The 19,067-nt window shown below is 42.4% G+C and overlaps 1 protein-coding gene across 1 annotated transcript in view; it reads left to right on the forward strand.

Moving 5' to 3' along the window:
* Window positions 1-19,067, forward strand: part of emsy (EMSY transcriptional repressor, BRCA2 interacting) — a 38,678-nt gene that overhangs the window by 2,743 nt on the left and 16,868 nt on the right. The window contains exons 2-13 of the mRNA XM_079248127.1: window positions 1,270-1,378; window positions 1,472-1,571; window positions 1,690-1,764; window positions 3,373-3,548; window positions 6,204-6,359; window positions 8,548-8,807; window positions 8,878-9,115; window positions 11,207-11,422; window positions 13,222-13,371; window positions 13,445-13,618; window positions 13,693-13,829; window positions 14,109-14,282. Coding sequence (XP_079104253.1) covers window positions 1,270-1,378; window positions 1,472-1,571; window positions 1,690-1,764; window positions 3,373-3,548; window positions 6,204-6,359; window positions 8,548-8,807; window positions 8,878-9,115; window positions 11,207-11,422; window positions 13,222-13,371; window positions 13,445-13,618; window positions 13,693-13,829; window positions 14,109-14,282 — 1,965 coding nt within the window. The remainder of the gene's footprint in view (window positions 1-1,269; window positions 1,379-1,471; window positions 1,572-1,689; window positions 1,765-3,372; window positions 3,549-6,203; window positions 6,360-8,547; window positions 8,808-8,877; window positions 9,116-11,206; window positions 11,423-13,221; window positions 13,372-13,444; window positions 13,619-13,692; window positions 13,830-14,108; window positions 14,283-19,067) is intronic.

The raw sequence follows: 19,067 nt of genomic DNA on the forward strand, positions 1-19,067 counted from the left end.
TCCCAGCACGTTTAAAGTTGATCTTGTAATAACTGGATTTGCCAAGAAGGATATTTTCCAGTCTACGGTAAATGATCTTTTTATTTCAAGTAACTGATCCATGTATTTTAGTAGTTTTTAATGGGAGGTAGTGCAGCTGCGGCACGATCCTGCTGAAAGGAAACTAAAAATATTATGTAAAAGTTTTGTTTTTTTTTGTTGTTGTTTAAACTCCAGTAACCCATTAAAATATAGCGCAACTGATATGTAGCAATTGCTTCGGCTCATCATGAGATATTCATGCATTTTCTACATCATACGTAGCCTAATTTAGAGTCAGAGGCCTAAAGCCTTTCCCAGTAGGGGAGAGGAAGGGTAAACCCTGGACAGATCACCAGTCCATGCCAGGTCACATCTGGCAAAGTTTCATAACACTTTTGGAAATGATTAATCAAAAGAACGCTGATGAAATGGCTTTTGTGGGCTGTGATTAGTCTAAATGTAACGCAGAACCCAACTGCTTCTGTTTTTGTGGATTTTTTTATTAATTAATATTTTATTAGTGAGTTGTGTTTAGCAGTGGTCTTGGTTGTGCTAAATGGGACGCAGTGTATGTCTGTGTCCTGCTTTCAGCTTCAACCTTTCAGACCTGAAGCGGTACTTGTCACCTGAGGCTTGTCCTCATTCCAAAGACACAATTCCTGCTTCAAACTGGAGAACATGAAGACTTGACAGTAACAACTCAGTGGCTATAAGCAGATTTTAAGGTTTTCAGAGGTTGTTGCGTGTTGTAGATCTGAGTTGGCTCAACTGTTTGAAAGCAAAACATTAAAGTGATTACACTGCGGAATAGATGTCTCAGTTGTTCTCCTCTTGGCTACACATCCATCCTGCATGTAAACATTTTCACCCTGTTTGCACAAAAACCGTAAATCTGACTTTATTTTTCTGATTAGCAGCCGTCACATTAGTTAAAACCAAGAAACTTCTCATTCGGTTTAGTTTTCTGTCAGAGATCAGCTCACATACAGTTTATCCAGCCTGTGATCCGGTGCATTTTCTGATTTTTTTTCTGGAAAATAAACGGGTCAAGAATGATTTATTTAATGTGGAGTTGGAGGAAACTTCCACATATTACCATGTCAACCTTTACCACAACCAAAAGAACAAGTCAGGAGCCGTTTATTTTCATCGTATACAGCAAAATATGTCACTGAATTTGGACTTTTCTGGCCTTTAATTTCATACATAATCAGTTTTACTTTCTGCTTGTGTATATTTTGCTTGCAGCCAATGATTCAGCTGGAGAAGCCGGTGCTGACGGGTACCATGCCGGTGGTGTGGCCCACCATCCTCGACCTGGGCAGAGATGAGTGCAAGAGAATCCTCCGTAAACTGGGTAAGAAGACAAAACCACAGAACAAATGTAGACGTGATGTTTCCGACTTGGAAACAGGTGTGAGTTGCTTTCATGGCGTGTTTTTGTCTCCAGAGCTGGAGGCGTACGCTGGGGTCATCAGCGCCCTGCGAGCTCAAGGAGACCTGACAAAGGATAAGAAGGATCTGCTGGCAGAACTTACTAAAATCCTTGGGTAACATGTTAAATAAACCTCCATCATGTTGTACATTTGGAGAAAAGGCCTGATTTATTTCCTGGCAGAGCTTGTTTCATCTGAAATGAGCCTTCTTCTCCCTCCTCCATCCTCCCAGCATCTCAACAGAGCGCCATCGAGCAGAGGTCCGCAGGGCTGTCAACGATGAGCGCCTTACCACCATCGCATACCAGTAAGTCAGCAGCCGGCCCTGCTTGTGTCATTCGTTCTGATCCGGGCTTTACAGAAGAGTTTTTCAATCTTTTTTTTTTTTTTTTTTAAATCAAGGTGCATTATTTTCATCTAAAAGATAAAAAGGCACACCACAAACCAAAAATGTTGGGAAACAAAACTCTGCAGCTTATATTCAAATCAAATCAAATAAAACTTTATTTCTAGAGCACTTTTCATGCTTAAAAAAATACAAAGTGCTTTACATCAAATAGATAAAACACACATACATCCACAGTCCCCTTACACTCACCCACAACCACCCTCTCCCGTGCCCTATTAGCCCCTATAACAGTTAAAAGAGGATGAATGACCAGGTACATGAGCACCAGACAAGGAAACGATATCCTCAAGGTGCATCTACACAAAGGACCACCCCCACCCACGACCACCCAGGCCATCACCGTGGGGGCCACCCGTGTCCGAGCAGACAGGACCCACACCACAACTGTAAGGCTGCAGCGCTGGATCCCGACCCACCAGACAGGGACAGCCCCCACAGCATTAACAATGTGAAGTTGTTCTTGTCCAGATTTGTTGGGAAAGAATCAAATCAACACAAATAAAAGACCCTTTTGTTCATATTTCTGCTCCCCTGAGTCTGTCTGGATGAACACAGAGCGTTTTTTTTAGACCAGTTAGGTGACACTGGATGAGTTCCCATGACGATCTCTCCAGATACACTAGTGTGTTGCGGCACAGTGGCTGGAGTTGATCCCCAAAAAGGAAACATCAGGAACGGCGTGATATCCAAGTTATTCTGGATGTATTTAAATGTCACAATTATGTGGGGGTGGCTGAAGCTCGGTGGGAAGAGCAGTCGTCTTCCAACTGGAAAGTTGGGAGATCGATTCCCCTGACTATGTGCTGAAGTGTCGTCGTCATGCAGGGTGTGGCTATCAGGTATGTGCTGATGGAGGGGGAGGAGGGGAGCCAAGAAGAAGTAAAAGAAATGAACAACTTCATTTGGGTTGGAACATTCGGATTGGTCAGAGTTTTTACAGATTTACAGTAATCTGAGGGCTCTAACTATATTTCTTATTGTTCATGATTACAGAAAGTAATGACTACTGTCAGGATGAGGAACCACTTCACCCAGAGTAAAAAAAAAAAAATGTCTCTGAGCAAGATGACCTACCCCAAATTTAAGAAGAACGTAGAACAACCACAGTCTTTAGCCGATTAACAACATGACTTAGCTTAACGTGGTAGGAACCGCACACCGAGCTTCAATTCAGCTCTTCAGAAACCTACGGGAGGCTCCGCCCATCTTTTATACAGTCTATGATCCTGATGAAAACGCTTCCAGGAGGAGGGGCGCTGGGCTGGGTGCTGGTCCAGAAGGGCCATAACTGGTGCCGTGATGGATGTTCATTAACCAACCAGTGAGAAAGCCACGTGGAGCAATGCGTCATCTCTGGTTCCTTTGTGGAGAAAAACCCCGAAAGATGGACGTTCAACACGAATAACTAGTTTGTAATTTCAACAAAGAAAAGTGTGTTAAGCTGAGTCAGCGTTCCTGTGTTTGTGTCATGTGTGATGATTGCATGATGTGTTACATGTTTTCCAGCATGTCGGGTCCCAACAGCTCGTCTGAATGGTCCATCGAGGGACGCCGGCTCGTTCCTCTGATGCCGAGGCTGGTCCCTCAGACGGCCTTCACAGTCGCTGCTAATGCTGTGGCCAACGCCACGGCCAATCAGAATGCTTCCCTTCTGCTGCCAGCTGAGACGGGAAACAAGGAAGGTAAACCACAAAATGGATTTTTTGGCAAACCCTGCAGTTGCATGTCAGGATACTTTTCTCAGGACCAGCAAACGCAAATTTCTGCTGGAAATGTTCATCAGAGGTAATCTGCTTGTGAAAAATGGCGCTTCATTACAAAATGGTGCGTCACTTCCCAAAGAGCTTCCAGCAAAAAAAAAGAGAATGTGCAGTAGGGCTGCTCGATTATGTACGACAAAAATTATAATCACGATTATTTTGACTGAAATTGAGATCTTGATTATTTAACACAATTATCCAGTATTTTTAAACAACGCTGCGCGTCGTGGTGTTCTAGACTCCGTGTCGTACATTATAACCGTCTAATGCACGGTTCCGAGTTGTTTAATCCGCTTTTACCGCTTATATAGGAACTATTTTACGTTGGCCTGGATGTAGGTTTTATGCCAAACAACCGCTGTCAGGCTGCAGCGCGTTTCTCTCATTCACCTGTTAAAAGACGGCTGATCTGAACCAGCTGGTTAACGCGTTGCTATGGTAACGCCCCGTAACGGAGGGATATTACAGTGTTTAACTCGCCGAACTATGTATAGGAAAATAATGCAGCCAGTTCTCCCTGACAATGATATAAACTATGTTTAGGTGAACTTCCACAACCTACAGCAGTTATTCTACATTGACCTGCAGCCGGAGCCGACTGAGACTGGCCGCCTGGGAGTGCTTTAGGACGGGAGAGGCTCCCACTGCTCCTTCCTTACAGTAACTGCAGAACAATATGTGCCTTCAAGTCAGTCGCCAAAACACCAGAAAAGTCTCTAATAACTCCAGTAAAAGCTGCTAGATTTGTCGCTTTTAACACAAAAAGTCACCAGATTTAGCGAGAAAGTCGCCAAGTTGGCAACAGTGTCTGAATGAAAGCAAAGCGGCTGTGGGAGGAGTTTACAGCACAGCGCTGCAACGCCAGAGACGCTCGATTAACAGCTGAAGACAGCAGGAGAGGAAACTGCAAAGAGAAAAATAATCACACCCTTTTATTTTTATCATCGTTGAAAACCCAGATCGTAGCTGAGATTAAAATCCGATTAATCGCCCGGCTCTAATGTGCACGTGACGTAACCGAGGCTTTGCCCGCCGTCTTTGTGGAACCGGCCACCACACTTCAGCGTTCTTGTCCGCAATAAACTCAGAAGTGAAACGACGAGTCGTTATAAAGCAAAAACGCCAGTTAATAACTAGTTAATAACTTATATTGTCAGAAGTTGCTGAGCAAGGCGTGAAGTTCAGGTTTCAGTCTGACACATTTATTGTTCTGATATGATTCTGAAATCAAATATATAACCTTTTTTTTCTGTGTAGATTAATTTCTAATTAATGTAAATATTCTGGGATGTAAGAACGGGAAAGACAGATGTCAGAATATACAGCAAGAATCTCTAAATCCAGTCCTCGAGGGCCGCTACCACATCAGGTGTTGGATGTGTCCCTGCAGCGACACACCTGACTCCAGCCAACGGGTCGTTAACAGACCTGTACAGAACTTTACAACGAGCTGTGGAGATCAGTTTTGTTAGAACGGGTGTGTTGCAGCAGTGAAAGAGTTGAAACCTGCAGGACTCCTGAGGACCGGGCTGAAGATCCCTGCTATGTGGGATAAAAAGCTTTATCTCAAACATCTTTAATCAAAAGAAGCAGGAAAAATATTAAAAAGTATATTTTTTCTAAGAACAACGTCCATCCATCCATGGCTGGGTTGTAGGGACAGCAGCTACCATGGCGGTGCGTCTGCAGACAGGAGGGCCGGTGCAGCCGCCGCTGATAAAATGTGCTCCTCAGCTGTAGACTTACAGCATCATGTTGCAGTTTCTCTTCTCCGAAAAGCTCCAGAAGTCTAGAAACACATCCTCACAAAGCGACCAATCACAAGGTAGTACCTCTGCGTGACCACGCTGCAGGCAGGGATGCAAGTTGAGTCTCCACGGACCCACATGAAGCCTGCGGCGGTTACACCGTAGCCGACTGTGTGTGTACCGTACCGCCCAGACTTCGCTCGCTTCCCCACTTCTTACAGCTCATCCAGGGGATGTCCAGGCGTTCCCAGGCAAGCGTGGACATGTAGTCCCTCCAGCGTGTCCTGGGTCTTCTGCGGGGTTTCCTCCTGGTGGGACGTACAGAGGAAATGTGAAATATATAAAATAATTGGATGTGATGTCATTTCCGGCCTGAAAGCAGTAAACGGTGCGGAGTGTGTGACAGAAAAACACTGCGGCTCGTATTAATCAGAGAAAGACAAACCTCTTACATCTGGATGGAACTGTTCACATCTGTACACAGTTTCATCCAGATGTGAAACCGTCTCAGGTGTCGCACCTGTTCCCTCGTCATCCCGTTCATCCAGAAACTGTCGTCCATGTCCAACCCAGGCTTCTGCAGAAGCTGCTGCACAGAGGATGAAAAGGCTTTGGCTCATTTCCTGTTTGCTGCTGCAGCCGGCGACACAAAGATGAGATAGTCGTCAGAAACCCTGAAAACGACGGCGGCCGCTGCTCTAAACGCCACGCTGGTTCCTTTAAACAGCATTTAGATCCCACAGTTCTGTGACGACATCCTGATAGCATCACTAAGGTTTCATTCAACGCCGTGCCTTGAGTGATCTGTGTGTCTGCTCTCTCCTTGCAGTTGTTGTATGTTACTCCTACACAAGCACAACGTCCACCTCCACCAGCGCGACGGCATCCAGCGGCCCCATCGGAGCCACGGTGAAATCCCCGCGACCTGCCAGCCCGTCATCCAACGTGGTGGTGCTGCCCAGTGGGAGCACCGTCTACGTGAAGAGTGAGTCAGAAACCAACTTCATGAACTGTTTTTACGGCGTCTCAACATGTAACGCTGGAATATTGTTATTGTGCTCATATGTATTCATCCCCTTTCATTAAAGAAAAGCCTGAATTTACAACAGTCGCTCAAATAACTGTAAACTTAAAAAAAGAACGATAACTAAAAATTTGCAAAAATATAATTTAGTAATATAAGACACTGTTTTTTTTTTTCATTTAACTGAGTTGAAGAAAGAAAAAACATTAGTCCTGGACAAATTAGAGCACTTTTTTGTTGAACAGTGGGACAAAATACCTATCAACAGGTGCAGAAGTCTGACTGAGAGGAACAGAAAACACCTGACTGGAGCGGAAACATTAAAGGATTGTTCACCTAAATACTAGTTTATGAGTGATGTAATGTAATATGTAATAAATTATCTTATTTGTTTACCATTTAAAAAAATCGACACATCGGGAGGCAATGTGGGGTTCAATGTTTTACACAGGGACACTTGGACTTGCCGTCAGGAGAAGCCAGGAATCGAACCACCAACTTTAAGTTTGGCAGACAGTTGATCTTCCTCCTAAAGCTACAGCTGCCATTATACTCGAATGAGGATGAGGATGGATCCGTTCTCTTGTCTTGAGCTGCTTTTGGCCAAGACAAGAGAACTTAAGATGCTTGTTTTGTTTGTTGGAACCAATATTTGTTCTTTTTAAAAGTCCTTTTTTTAGTTCGAAATAAAATTATGATAAAAAACAAAAAAACTGGTCAGAAAACTTTGCTGCCTTTTTATAAAGACGTATCAGAATATTATGAGTAAATAACTGAATAAAAACTGGATTTAATACCAACAGGTTGCAGTAGTAGTGATGACTCCGCCACTCCTGCTGATGCCTCCCTTTAGGGATGCTCGAGCTGATTGTTTACTGGAGGATGGTGGGAACGTTGGGAACACTGAAGATGGCTTCACAAAGGACATCCAGATGTTCGTTCTTGCAAACTTCCCTTCTCCATGAGGTTTAGATCAGGACAGTCTGAAACAAGCAACACGCTTCTCTTCATTTGTCATGAACCGCAGCATTTTCCGTCATCACCACCGCTGCATCATCTCCTCATGACCAGTTTGGTGCCCAACAACTTAAAGCTTCATTGTTCCTTTCAAATTAAAAGCCTTCAGATCACGATGGAGCTTCCTCCACTGGGGGGGAAACCTCTCGAGCCGGGTACCTTTCTCCCAGCAGTCCCACAGAGAGCCATCATGAAAAAATAAACTCTCCTCACAGATGGCGTCTGATTGTTTTCAGACTGCAGTTAACTTCAGTAAAAACCTTCGTTTAGGTGAAGGATGTGTCTGTGTCCACACAGAAAACCCGTCGGATCCTCCAGCTCAGCACAGGAGCATAATCCTCTGGTTCCTGCCTTATTTTAGGACCCTGCTTACAGCCAGACAGCAGCGCAAAACGCAAAAAAGCTGTTTTTTTTTCTGCTCCTCAGCCTCTGTTTGGGAGTTTTAAAATCTGCTGTTTGTCCTGCAGGAGGCGCTATACGACCTAATTGTTTAAAGCAATTACACCATGACTGTTCTTCTAAAACAGTAAACTGCTTAAATGTCTGCATGGAAACTTATCTGAACCAGCGATGGAGAAATTCTCCTGGAATTCCAGTCTGTAAACTGGTTGGGAAACTGGGACTGAAGCCTTTTCGACACATCGTTTCTCTGGATGTGTTGAAGTTGGTTTTCTGTGCATCAGCTGGTCTGAACTTCAGCAACACGATGAGGCGACTGGGCGATCAATCCAAACCCAATTAATCCTGATGTCAATTATTTAAAACATTCATTTTTATAAACAGAATAGATATTTATTCAAATGTGTGTTTAATTTCTCTTATTCCACAGTTTCTGCTCACTATTATAAAACTGTTGGCAACAATAAATTTCAGCTTTCAGGGCTGAAAATAAATTAAATTAAATAAATTAATCATAATGAGGATACCTGATTAATCACTTTTCATATTGATTGAAGGTCATATCGCCCAGCATCATGATGAGACACCGTCTGCACATTAACTATGACAAAAAAATCTCTCTTAAACATCCTTCAGAAGCGGTTTTACGTGGCGTTTGGTAGAACTGAGCAGGAACTTGTCAGCAGAGCGAAATCGCTTTGTATCCCGGTGAAATCCTTCCCCTTCCTTGCAGGCGTTAGCTGCTCCGATGAAGACGAGAAGCCTCGCAAACGAAGACGCACAAACTCGTCCAGCTCGTCTCCGGTGATGCTGAAGGAAGTTTCCAAGGTGTCGCCGGCCGTGTCCAAGAGCATCGCCGTTCCTGTGAGCGCCAGCCCCAAGATGAGCAACATCATGCAGAGCATCGCCAACTCTCTGCCGCCTCACCTGTCCCCCGTCAAGATCACCTTCACCAAACCCACCATTCAGACCACCAGCACCACCACTCAGAAGGTGAGCGGCGCTTTTCAGCTTCCAGAGCGCGTCTGTGCCGCTCGTTTAACTCTCTCGTGTCTTTCGTCAGGTGATCATCGTGACGACGTCCCCCAGCTCCAACTTTGTGCCCAACATCCTGTCCAAGTCTCACGCCCACAACGCCACCGTGTCCAAGCTGGGCTCCACCTCCATGCTGACCACGCCCACCCAGAAACAGACGGTGGTCTTCCCAGCCAGCTCCAGCCCCTCCTCCAACTCCAACGCCATCGCTGTGACCACCGTGGTGTCCTCCACGCCGTCGGTTGTCATGTCAACTGTGGCTTCGTGTAGGTTTTTCCTTCTGATCCCACAGACTGACGCCGTAGCTGTGACTTCCATTTTAATATTTAATATTTGGCTCAAACTGAAGCAGATCAGATTATCTGACTTTAAATTTAATTACGGACTGAGGCAGAGATCAAATAACTGAAACAGCGACATAATGAGAGATGATCTCAGCTTCATAGCTCATGTTTGCACACGTTTTACACACATTTACACTTTTACACACGTTTACATATATTTACACACGTTTACACACATTTACACATTTACACACATTGACACTTTTACACACGTTTACATATATTTACACATGTTTACACACATTTACACACATTGACACGTTTACACACGTTTACATATATTTACACACGTTTACATATATTTACACACGTTTACACACATTTACACATTTACACACATTGACACACATTTACACATTTACACACATTGACACGTTTACACACGTTTACATATATTTACACACGTTTACACACGTTTATATATATTTACACACGTTTACATTTACACACATTTACACATGTTTATACATATTTACACACGTTTACATTTACACACGTTTACATATATTTACACACGTTTACACACATTTACACGTTTACACACGTTTACACATGTTTACATTTACACACGTTTACAAACATTTACACACGTTTACACACATTTACACGTTTACACATGTTTACAAACATTTACACGTTTACACACGTTTACACACGTTTACACACATTGACACACGTTTACACACGTTTACACACGTTTACACACGTTTACATTTACACACGTTTACACACATTTACACGTTTACACACATTTACAAACATTTACACATTTACACACGTTTACACATTGACACACGTTTACACACGTTTACATTTACACACGTTTACACACATTTACACGTTTACACACATTTACAAACATTTACACATTTACACACGTTTACACATTGACACACGTTTACACATTGACACACGTTTACAAACATTTACACACGTTTACAAACATTTACACACGTTTACACACGTTTACACGTTGAGACACGTTGACACACGTTTACAAACGTTGACACATTTACACACGTTTACGCACATTTACACGGAACAACTCACAGATCTCATCACCACACAACAGCTTTCTGCGTCCCAGTAAGAGGAACCGTGGTGGAAGTTTCACGACTTTACATAACGCACACGTACTTTACATAAGTTCATTTAGAGAAAAGAGCTTAACCAGGTGGAAGGAAATGAAATGAAAAATACTTTATTAATCCCCAAAGGGAAATTCAATAAATGTCTAACATAAAAAAAATTATGTTTAACACAACAAAAAACGTCTAACATATGGAAATACTGTCGGTTAAAGTGTCATTGTGACACTTTGTAAGGACACATCAGAGTTGAGGAACATCGACGTAGAAGATGGACGCTGAGATGCGCGGCAGTTTCAGTTGTCTCCTGCGTCAGTTGTTGTTTGGTCCGTCATTTCATGCAGAGCAGTACCGCTGGAAACCACAGAGACAGTGTTGAGTTGTAGTTAGCTGACATGCAACCGGGGAAAAGAAAAAACCAGAGAAGAAGAGTCAGAAATCACCAAATGAAAAGATCCTGAAGTTGCAGAAGACGACGAGACGATGAGAACGGCAAAAAATAAAAAACTTTTTGGTTTTATTTTATTATTTATATTTTATTTTTTTAATATATTTAGTTTTTTTTTTTTTTTTTTTTCCTGGTGTTTTTAGATGGTTTTAAACCACTTTATAGGAGTTCATTACCACTACATACTGTTGTTCAAGTGTGGAAATGAACCCAGCACCGCCCCCCAGTGGATGAACTTACTTACTAAAAACATCATAATAGTTGCATGGAAGTATGACGTTTGTACATAAACGCTCACACTTCTGTACATGAGAGAGCAGGAATGGGCCATTAGATCAAGTCTGATCCAGGAGGAGGAACACCTGAACCTGTTGTTACATCACTTCATCGATCTGAATCTAGTGTTTTCTGTTGTTCATGTTTTACGCATGTTATGCATTTGTCTGGTGAAGCCTCATGCTTTCCTCGCTCCTGCAGGTGCAGCCTCAGCTGGAGTGAAGGTTGCTTCAGCCAGACTTCCTTCACCCAAGACCCTGGTTGGCTCCCCGACTCAGATCCTGGCTCAGTTCCCCAAACAGCAGTCTCCCAAGCAGCTGCAGCAGAGCTTGTCTCTGGGAGCCTCCAGTCTGGGTCAGACCTCCACCATCACCCCACCAGGAGCCAAACCCACCATTCAGATTAAGCAGGAGTCTGGTGAATTTTCCTCCTTTTCATTTCACTTCAGTTTTATTTCATTCTCTCTCATATCTTTTATTCTTTGACTTTTTTTTTAATATAACATCTGTTGATTCTTTCACGTCTTTGCTGAACTCTGGAGACGATGGACGTCCCGGTGCGTCCTGATTATGTGACCGGTTAAAACGATGCAGCAGCATTTCAGCCTTTGTCAAATGTGCAGACTTTAAGCCTTAGAAAAGTAAAAAAAAAAAAATAAAATGACTTGAGAGGTCGTATAAAACTAGAAAAGCACTCGAAAAGTGCAAACCTCCTCTAAGGGGCACAGTTCTAAACAGTTCCTGGATACAAAAGGTGATCCGGATCTCCACCAAAATTAAATCAGTTCTTCCTTTTTACATTTCCGACAACTCCTGAAAATTTAATGAAAATCCATCCATAACTTTTTGAGTTATCTTGAAGACAAACAAACAGATAAATGCTTGTAAAAACATAACTTCAGAGTAATCAGAGTCCCAATAAAACAAAAAAAATTGATCAAACCCTTTTTGTATATATTAATTATTTAGAGAAAATAATCTGAATTTCACAAGAGGGAAAGCAGACTGAATTACGGTCTCCAGATGGACAACAGGAGGACTGTTGTGTCCCTGTTTGTCTGCTGGTGGACAAAATTATTTCTTTTGGAGTGGAACAAATGTTACGTGGCATCTTATGGTGACACCTGATTGTTTTATACTCAATTCCACAAAAAAAAACACCTGATACATTTTCTGCAATTTATTGTAAATTTTGATAACTTTGCTAAATTTATACACAAATTTTTAACATGATTTTTCTATACTATACTTTTTAAGTCAATAAAATGGTTAACTTTAAATTTTCACACTATGCGACAATCTGCCAAAAACTGCAGTTCCCCCTTCATCCACTAGGGGCTCCAAAACAGAGCAAATCACCATAGACTCCCATGTTAAAAAGACCAACTTCACAGCAGAAATAAACATGTTTACAGCCTGGGTCAAAAATCCATTTTAGGTTTAATAGGTCAGGTTTACCTTCATGACAACTGTGGGGGGAGTGAATTTTTTTCTAACTCACCCATTTAAAAGTAATTTAATTTAAAAATTCAGCATATTTAGGGACGTGTCCTTTTGATTGACAGGTACCCGATCTCCCGCTTCAAGCCAGAAGAACGTAGAACAACCGCGGTTTTTAGCCGGTTATCATCGTGACTTGCTTTAGCCCGCTTACCTCCATTAGCTGGTTAGCTCCTGTTATCTCTGGGTTAGCTCTTAGCTACAGAAAGCTCGGAGTTTGCTCGATATCAATCATCCACCATCACAGCCCCCCCCTCAGCTCCACCTCTTTGCCCATATTTGTATTTTCCGGGCGAGACGACATGCATGCCCCTGCCAAGATGGCGACGGTAGGAACCGCCCAATGAGCTTTAATCAATTCTACGGGTGACGTCACGAAGGCTCCGCCCATCTTTTTATATACAATCTAAGGTTGATATTGAAAAATCCAATTTTTTTGATTGAATGTCTCTGCGATTTTAGTTTCAGGGGGTTTATAAAGTTTGTTAAAAAATAAAAAAGATGGTGGTAAAATTACACGTGCTGAGAAATGATCACCAGCGAGGAGAGGTAAAGTGTTTTTAAAGCTGAAATTAAAAGGTGAAACCAAACTTTCTATGATGATGAAAACAAGACGAAGTTATATCCCTGCGTGTTTTTTGGTTTTGTCTGTTTCTTCTTGATCGAACCTTTGTTTTCTACTGTTGTGCTGCAGTAAATGTGTCTCTGTGTGTGCAGGGGTGAAGATTATCACCCAGCAGGTGCAGCCCAGTAAAATCCTGCCCAAACCTTCATCAGTGGCTCTGTCCACCAGCAGCTCTTCACCCATCATGGTCGTCAGTAGCAACGGCACCATCATGACCACCAAGCTGGTCACCCAGCCGACAGGTTAGGATCCAGACCTCTGGGTCGTGTTTTAGCAGGTGTTCATTAATAACTAACTCCACATGTTTATGTCCAGCTACTCAGGCCACGTACACGAGACCCACTGTTAGTCCCAGCATCGGCGCTAGAATATCCGCCTCCAGCGGCGGCACCACCTATGTGAAGACCACCAGTGGCAGCATCATCACGGTGGTGCCCAAGTCTCTGGCCACGCTGGGAGGGAAGATCATCAGCAGCAACATTGTGTCTGGTGAGTCTCTGTCTCCATCATCTGGTTGTTTTCTCATCAGGTAATCTGTGACTGAAACACCTCGTCTGCTGCAGGCACAACGACGAAGATCACCACCATCCCCATGACGTCCAAACCCAATGTCATTGTGGTGCAGAAAACCACAGGCAAAGGAGCGACCATCCAAGGGCTGCCGGGCAAGAACGTGGTCACCACGCTTCTAAACGCTGGGGTCAGTGAGTGATGAAGCTCTTTTCTGCAGGACTGTGACAGAACGGTGACTCCTGACGGAAACGTAACGCTGCCACGTTAAACACTGCTGGTGGACATGTTTTGCTGTTGTTTCTTTTTCTATTTAAAAGCTAAAACTGATTATTGATAATGAATTTATCTGTTTGAACTTGTCTGTAATCTCATTTGGCCTCTTCGCTCTTTATTAGACCATAAATTTTGTCTGAATGGATGAAATCTCAAGTAGATTTGTGTAAAGTGTGGACTGTTTGTGCTGCAGGGTGAGAAGAGCCTGCAGGCTGTTCAGGGGACCAAACCTGCCATCATCACCGCCTCCAGGCCCATCACCAAGATGATCGTCACCCAGCCTAAAGGCATGAGCTGCGGGTCCCAGTCCACCGCCACCAAGATCATCCCCACCAAGATCGTTTACGGCCAGCAGGGCAAGACGCAGGTGAGCTCTGCTTCCTGTGTTGTAACTGTCCTCGTGACTGTTGATCCTGGTCGACCACAAGCCGTGGAGGTTATCATGAGACTGTTTACAAACATCACGTGTTTCTTCACATGATCAGTTAAATGATGAAGAAGCACACGGTTGTGCAAACGCAGAGCAGCAGGTTTATCTGTAGGAAGAAAAGCAGGAGGAGATGAAGCCTTCTTCCAGGGAACAAGAACAAGACTTGTTCCTTTTAATGTGAAACTTCCAGTGAAGTGAAAGCTTCTGATTATATAAATAAATGAGAAAAATCCCCTTTTTTATATGTAGCTCTTATAGAAACGCTTGCCTGATGTCTCCCTATGCGGTCTTTAGGTTAATGGACCAGCTGTGATGTCGACATGAGATCATTTTTCTGGTTCGTGGTGTTATGTTTGTTGCACATCCAGCAGACTGAATTAGACAAGATGTTTAAACATCTGATGCTCATTTCAGTCAGGATTTATAAAACTTCAACTTGTTACAACCACTGTATTTATATTATCATAAGCAACTAAAATTATTCTAAATAAAGACTTATGAAGTAATTCAGGAGTTATCTCTTGTAATCACAGGAGAGGATGATCCATGGTGAAGAGTAAACATGACGGCTATGTCTTATCCTGCAGGTTTTATGACAAAATGAGAAAACTACACATAAACAGCAGTCCTATTTATTTATTTATTTATTTATTTATATATTTATTTATTCCTACGTTATCGACTGGAGCGGTTACACATTTGCAAGGATTTTATTTTTTTAATAATGCTTTGCCACTTACATTATAAATGGCACAATGTTATTACATTTCCAGCTCAAAAAGCTATTTTTTTACATTATTGTAGGGGTGGACGATAAAGGAAAAAAAGCATATTGAGTAAAATTCATATTGATTGATGTCAATATTTATAAAAAAAAAACAAAAAACAAAAACCATGTTTAATTATATTTTATTGTTTTATATAATGGTTCTGGAGTTTAGTTTAGTTTTTGTGCCAAAACTTGGTCAATAAAGCTGATTTTAATTCAGAGCAGCTACTTAACGATGCAGACGGTGGCCATAACACCGCTGCCGAGTCCCGTGATGGAGTTCTGCGGCTCTCATCGTGTTCGCACAGCTGCCGGTTGCACACGAGTTTGTCTTCGTTCAGAACGCCGCCGAGCCTTTAGCCATCATCTCTGCTGTACGGCCGTCCAGGAAGATTTTCCAGACATTTGAGGCAGATGGCGGCTCGTTTTGATTCCCTCCACTCGGTGGGAAATACTGGCGAGTCACAAGTTGCAAGAAGCTGTCGGAAGGCGGCGACGCAGCTCGTATCCCTGCAAACAGTAAAATAAGTTGTGCCACCATGTTTGTTTGTTTTTACTGATTTTTCTGCAAACGACCGTTGTTGGATTTTTATCCGACTCATAAGAACCAAAATGTTGCTGAACTGCAGAAAATGTCTTAAACTATATTGTGATTGGCCGTTATGTCATCATCGGTTGCATCAGATGTTATTAAAATATAAAGATTGTGAAGCACCTGCAGCTCTTCTTACTAAAGTAGAAATGTTGCTTCAGCTCGTTTACTTCGGTCCAGTATAACAAAACGAGGCATCTGGTTTGGATGCCTCCTGGACGCCTTCCTGGTGGTGGTTTCTGTTCACGTCCCTCTGAAAGGACACGCTGGAGGGATTTTCTCTCTCAGCTGGCATGGGAACACCTTGGGATCCTCTCTGGTGAGCCGATGTGGCCGGGGAGAGGGAGGTCTGGGTTTCCCCGACCAGGCAGCTGCTCTGAGACCCGATAAGCAGCAGAACATGGATGTAGAACAAAACTCCAAAAAGCTGCTTTCTGTTGCTTCTCTTGTGACAGAGGAGACATTCCCACTGTCCTGAAAGCGTTTAAATCTGTGTAATCTCACTGCAGTCCTAGAAAATGCTGCATTAGCTAATGGCAGAAGGACCGGTTGGACAGAAGAACTGATCATCTGGTTTCTGGTTTGCAGAAATGTCTCGTAGAGGAATAACTTACTGCTGTAAATCTGCTCCGTGGACGCAGCTGCTTTCATCTATTTGGCCCGAAGCTGATCTCAGTTCCAGAAAAACATCAAAGCATTTTCACCTGGTGTATTTTCCCCGTTTTAACGTCTCATTTGAAAGCTGAAGGTTCTGCTCTCGCCATCCTGCCAGTATTTCCAGTTTTCAGATGATTCAGCACACGTTGAGTTTCACAATGCTCCGCGAGTTTCTGCTGCCAACCAATCCTGTGGTTTGGTCCAGATCACCACAGGCCTGTTTAATTAAAATCATCACACCATGTTGAAACCGTCATCGTCTTCCTCATTCAGCTGCTGAAAAACATCCCGTCTCTTCATCAGTTAAGCCGACTTACAGGATTAATTTTCAGTAACAATCATGACTGTGAAGCTTTCCAAGCAAAGGGTGAATTTTTAATATCGCGGGGATCATAGTTGAGTTGTGGCCTTAAAAATGTTTAGTTCTGGTTCCCTGTTTTAGTTTGTAGTCTTCCCTGTTTACAGTGGTGTTGCGGTCCCTCCAGAAGTGGGTATACTCTCAATTTTTGGCCCTTGTTTTGAAAAAACAAAAAAATAGACCGGAAAACATGGTTTCTTAAAAAGTGACATGTAAGACAACTCTGTTTAGTTCACCCCAAAAGTCCACCAGTATATCTGCTCGTCACATAATTTTTGCTCTTCGGTTTCAGGGAGGATGAGTTATGAAATGACTGAACCGATACTGGTACATAAAGCTGGAGAGAGACAGATTCATAGACTACATATTATGTCTATGTTCAGGCTAAGGTTAATGTAGCTGATGGCTAACTGCACCAGCGTAGCATCGGTAATCGGTAGCCGAGCTGCTGGGTGACGTTGCTACATGTGTAGGGATGTTTGTAACCGTAAAAGCAGCATCATAGGGGGTTTAGAGGCTTAGATATGCGTATAGTCCGTATACCCGCGTATCCCCTGGACTACACCACTGCCTGTTTAGTTCCCTTGCGTCTTGTTTCTTGTTTAGCCTTTTATCCTGTTCATGAGATTCACCTTGACTCATGAGTAAATTCGATCCACCCGTTGGTTTGGTAAGGTTTCCCTGCATTTGTACGCCTTGGTTTCTGTTCCCATTGCTGGTCCATTGTGTGTTCTTGTGTTAGTTTGTTCCTCAGTGAGTCTTCTGCTTTGGTTTAACTTAATATACCTGATTCCTGGAACCTACTCAGCAGTCTGCCTCCGTCTCTGCATTTGGATCCACACCTCTACGTCCTCCCTGTACCACTCCGTGACAGTTATAATGGTAGCAGCTGAGACTACGATTATCTGTGCTTTATTTCCTATTCTCTGTTGAGCTTAAACAGTATTATGATATTGTATATAATAATACATATAATAAAAACCTATAATGATCTATAATAATGTTTAATAGGGCTGTGACAATACACTTTTCTCTCAATTCAATTCCGATTTTTTTGGGTGCTGATTTGATTTAAATAGCGATTCTCAACATTCTCATAAGTTTTGTAGATAAAAAACAAAAAAAATTGTATAAAACTTTTTTTTGCCCGTCATTTTTTTAAATTTCCCATTGGAAACAACAACACAGTAGCCAGATCATCATTCTGCTGCTATAATGCCCAAGAAGACAAGTAAAAAGATCAATAAAAATAATAAAAAATGACAAAAATTTTGTAATGGATTATTTTTATTTGAAAAAAAGATTTTTTTAAAAACGAAAAATTTTTTTAATCTGATTTTCCCACCCCTAATATTGAATTTCCCTTTGGGGATGTATAAAGTATTTTTCATTTCATTTCATACAACCTGTTTTTAGTCGTGTTGTGAGGATGAACGAGTTCTGTTCAATAACAAGTTTATTGAACAGAATGAGAAATGAATGAGGATTATAATTGCACTTGGAGAAACAGTTCAGAAGTCTGATTGAGCAGAAGTTTGGAGGGGTTCTGACCTGAGGAGGAGACAGGAACCTCTTTTTAACACTTTCAGAAGACATGTCAGTAGAAGTGATGAATGCATGTTTCCTTCAGTCACAGGATACTTTGATCACTCTGACCCTGACAAACATACTGGCACAACTTGCTGTCCGGTCATCAGGTGATTAGCAGATAGGCTCCTTCAAGATATACAACCTGTATCACTCTGTTTTATGATGAGTAATGTAGAGCTTTACGTCAGGAAGGAGGATTACCCAGATATTAACTAAAGTCTCCGGCTCCAGAGACACTTGGGTCTGATGTGAGGACAAGTAGATATAACATGAACATTTCCTCAACAATTCCCCTCTTCTGATCATGAACCACTTTTCATATTGATCACATAAAGGACAAAATGTCAACACACATAAAAAAATATTCTTAATGTTATTTAACACTTTTATTAGGATGTCAAATGGGGGGAAAGTTGGGGGAGAAATATGTAAATGTTAGTCTGGAAAGTACAAGCTGGGAGCTAAAAGATGCAGTTTCCTGATGTATTTTAGCTGCCGGGTTGTCGATGTGATGACGGCTTTATTTCATCCTGTTTCTGACTGAAAGATGACGAGCTCACTGTGATCCTCTATGGCTGGAATAAAGCCAAGGAGATGTTTCTGATGCAGCTGAGCTGGAGGTGGTTTACAGAGGATGGCAGGTAAATAGTAGCAGGAAGAAGTGTGTAAATATAGAAATAGTTTCTGTTAAGTGTTTGTTCCAGACGTGAGTGAATGATGTGGAGATGAGAAAAGTCTTGGTCACTGATCTGTGTG

The sequence above is a fragment of the Telmatherina bonti genome (assembly GCF_933228915.1).
Source record: "Telmatherina bonti genome assembly, chromosome: 10".
In the NCBI taxonomy this organism is placed as follows: Eukaryota; Metazoa; Chordata; class Actinopteri; order Atheriniformes; family Telmatherinidae; genus Telmatherina; species Telmatherina bonti.